The sequence below is a fragment of the Corvus brachyrhynchos genome, unplaced genomic scaffold, assembly GCF_000691975.1.
Source record: "Corvus brachyrhynchos isolate BGI_N302 unplaced genomic scaffold, ASM69197v1 scaffold32, whole genome shotgun sequence".
Classification (NCBI taxonomy): Eukaryota; Metazoa; Chordata; class Aves; order Passeriformes; family Corvidae; genus Corvus; species Corvus brachyrhynchos.
The window spans coordinates 1610533-1612564 of record NW_008237919.1 but is presented as its reverse complement, the minus strand read 5'-3'; the positions used below and the strand labels follow the sequence as shown (position 1 = coordinate 1612564).

Here is a 2032-nt window from a genome sequence, read left to right as displayed (position 1 = left end):
TATTGGAACACATATCTGCAACAGTCTGTAACTCAGTTGCTATAGTAAGATACAGTATATCTCAAATTTGAAGCCTACTTGAAAGGCTGCTGGTGTTAGTATCTGAACTGCCCACTTCCTAAGAATTTTTAATAATATTTTAGAATGACACGTATTTTACAGGAAAGTAATACAACATTTATTTTAGATTTGCTGAGTATTTGTTAGAAGTATGTTGTACTGTCAGAAGTGCTTATGCCAATGAGCTTTGCCTATCTGTGGTATCTCATTAAGAGGCACCGCATCTGGACTCATCTTTTTACAATCACAGCCTTTGGTAGGCAATGTGTTGTGCATTGCACAGTATTTTTAATGTACTGTTTCATGGAATTGTGTTTTTGGTGTATTGAATTATCTTACCTTTTCTTAATCTGATTTTGTTTAGGACTACCTCTGACTGCATCAGTTGTAATGTCTGCTGAAGATCCTGTAAACTCACTTAGTTGCTTTTAACTCTACAACTCAGGCATGTCAGGGTGAGCTCATCCCATCATCTTTTTAAAGAAGATAAACTGAGCGTCATGGAGGTTACCATGTGGGTTTCACAGATAAGGTTAAAAAAACCCACCAAAATACCAACCCTGGGTGGTATTAACTCTTCATAGGCATTTTTTATCCAATGAAATATTTTGGAAGCAGGGTGTGGTTGGCTAAATTATCGCTCCTCCCACAGCTCTCTGCTGTGTTTCCAGTTTCAGAGGGAAAAACACAAGCTTGTACGTTGAGAGTGAGTCACAACCTTTCTTCTGCCACTGACTCACTTGGGAGTTTGAGGTAAGTCATGCTACCTTATGTCTTGATCACTCTGCTCCCAGGACAGCAAGGAGGGGACTATGGAAAGTTATGCAATGTTTGCACAGATGAAAAGTGTAGATATTGAGAACAATATTATTATTACACAGTAAAATAATAGCTTTGTGTGCCCCAAATGGATTTTTTTTTATACAGCTGCTTTCCTATATAAAACATCTTTTTTTTTCCCATTTTCCCATATACATGTTTAAAGAAAGACTATGCTGCATCAAAGAACACCTTAGGTTACTAAAATACTTTAAAATTATAGTATTTTTCAGAGTAAAGCATATGCACCTTTCACCACACTTCTCTTCTGCACCACCAATGACAACAATAAAGCTGTACACTGGTGCAAAATTACTGATGACTTCTGAAATAAGTTAGCCCTGAAGGGTGTGGAGTTCACACAGAACTGGCTCCTAGTCAGGTATTTACACTTTATCCTGGTTGTTTTGCAGGCATGTCAGGGAAAGGCTAAACTTTAAAAAGTTAACTTTTAATGCCTGAGCATATTCCTTAGCATGTGTGATATCAAAATGAATATCTATCAATTATAGTCTCTTATGCTAGGATGCTGATAGTCTGCAAGTTGCATATTTTATCTTCCTACTTTTGTTTCCCAAGAAATATATCTAAATATCTCACTGTAATGAGACGTACCAGTAAAGCTGGCATATTTACTAAACCATAATAAAAAAATCTGCTTGTAAATTTTAAGGAAAATGCATTTTAAGCCTGGGCACACTTCAGTCGAGAAAGGTGACATACTGTGATAGCGTAAGCAAGGCAAAGCATGTAGCTTATGGACACCAGCACATGTGCAAGCAATAACTGCAGTACCCCATGTCGTGGGCAAGAAACGCGCATGAGACTGATGATCACATCAGACTGTGCCATGGGAAAGAAATGTATTTCCTATATGGAGAAAGTCCAGGTAACACTGCTTGGCGGACGGTAGCAGAGGAAGTAGTTTGCACTTTAGGGTTCTACTTTTAAAAACTGCTTGTTCTATTATTCTTCGTGTTCTTTGAGTATTTCTATGTGCCCGCTGTGAAGCCCTTTTAATGGATATATCTGCATGTCACCAGCCAGGGGCAGGGGTAGCAAGGTCGGCCGCGCCAGCAGGGCCCGGCGGAGCGTGCAAAGGCCGGAGGGCAGCGGGGCCTGCGGCGCTCCACGTGCCGCTCCGCACTCCGAG

General features: G+C 40.1%; 1 protein-coding gene across 2 annotated transcripts in view; it reads left to right on the top strand.

Annotated features, from left to right (window-relative positions):
• The first annotated feature begins 732 nt into the window (after positions 1-732).
• The window catches only part of MDFIC (MyoD family inhibitor domain containing), a 51696-nt gene continuing 50396 nt past the window's right edge, over positions 733-2032 (top strand). The window contains exon 1 of one of the 2 annotated variants that reach the window (XM_008632740.2): positions 733-813. Coding sequence is in view for 1 of the 2 variants with exons in the window: in XM_017733110.1 (XP_017588599.1) it covers positions 1678-1768 (91 nt within the window). In the remaining variant the exon portion in view is untranslated. Of the gene's footprint in view, positions 814-1662; positions 1769-2032 lie in introns of those variants that run through there. The other variant, XM_017733110.1, reaches the window with a different exon arrangement.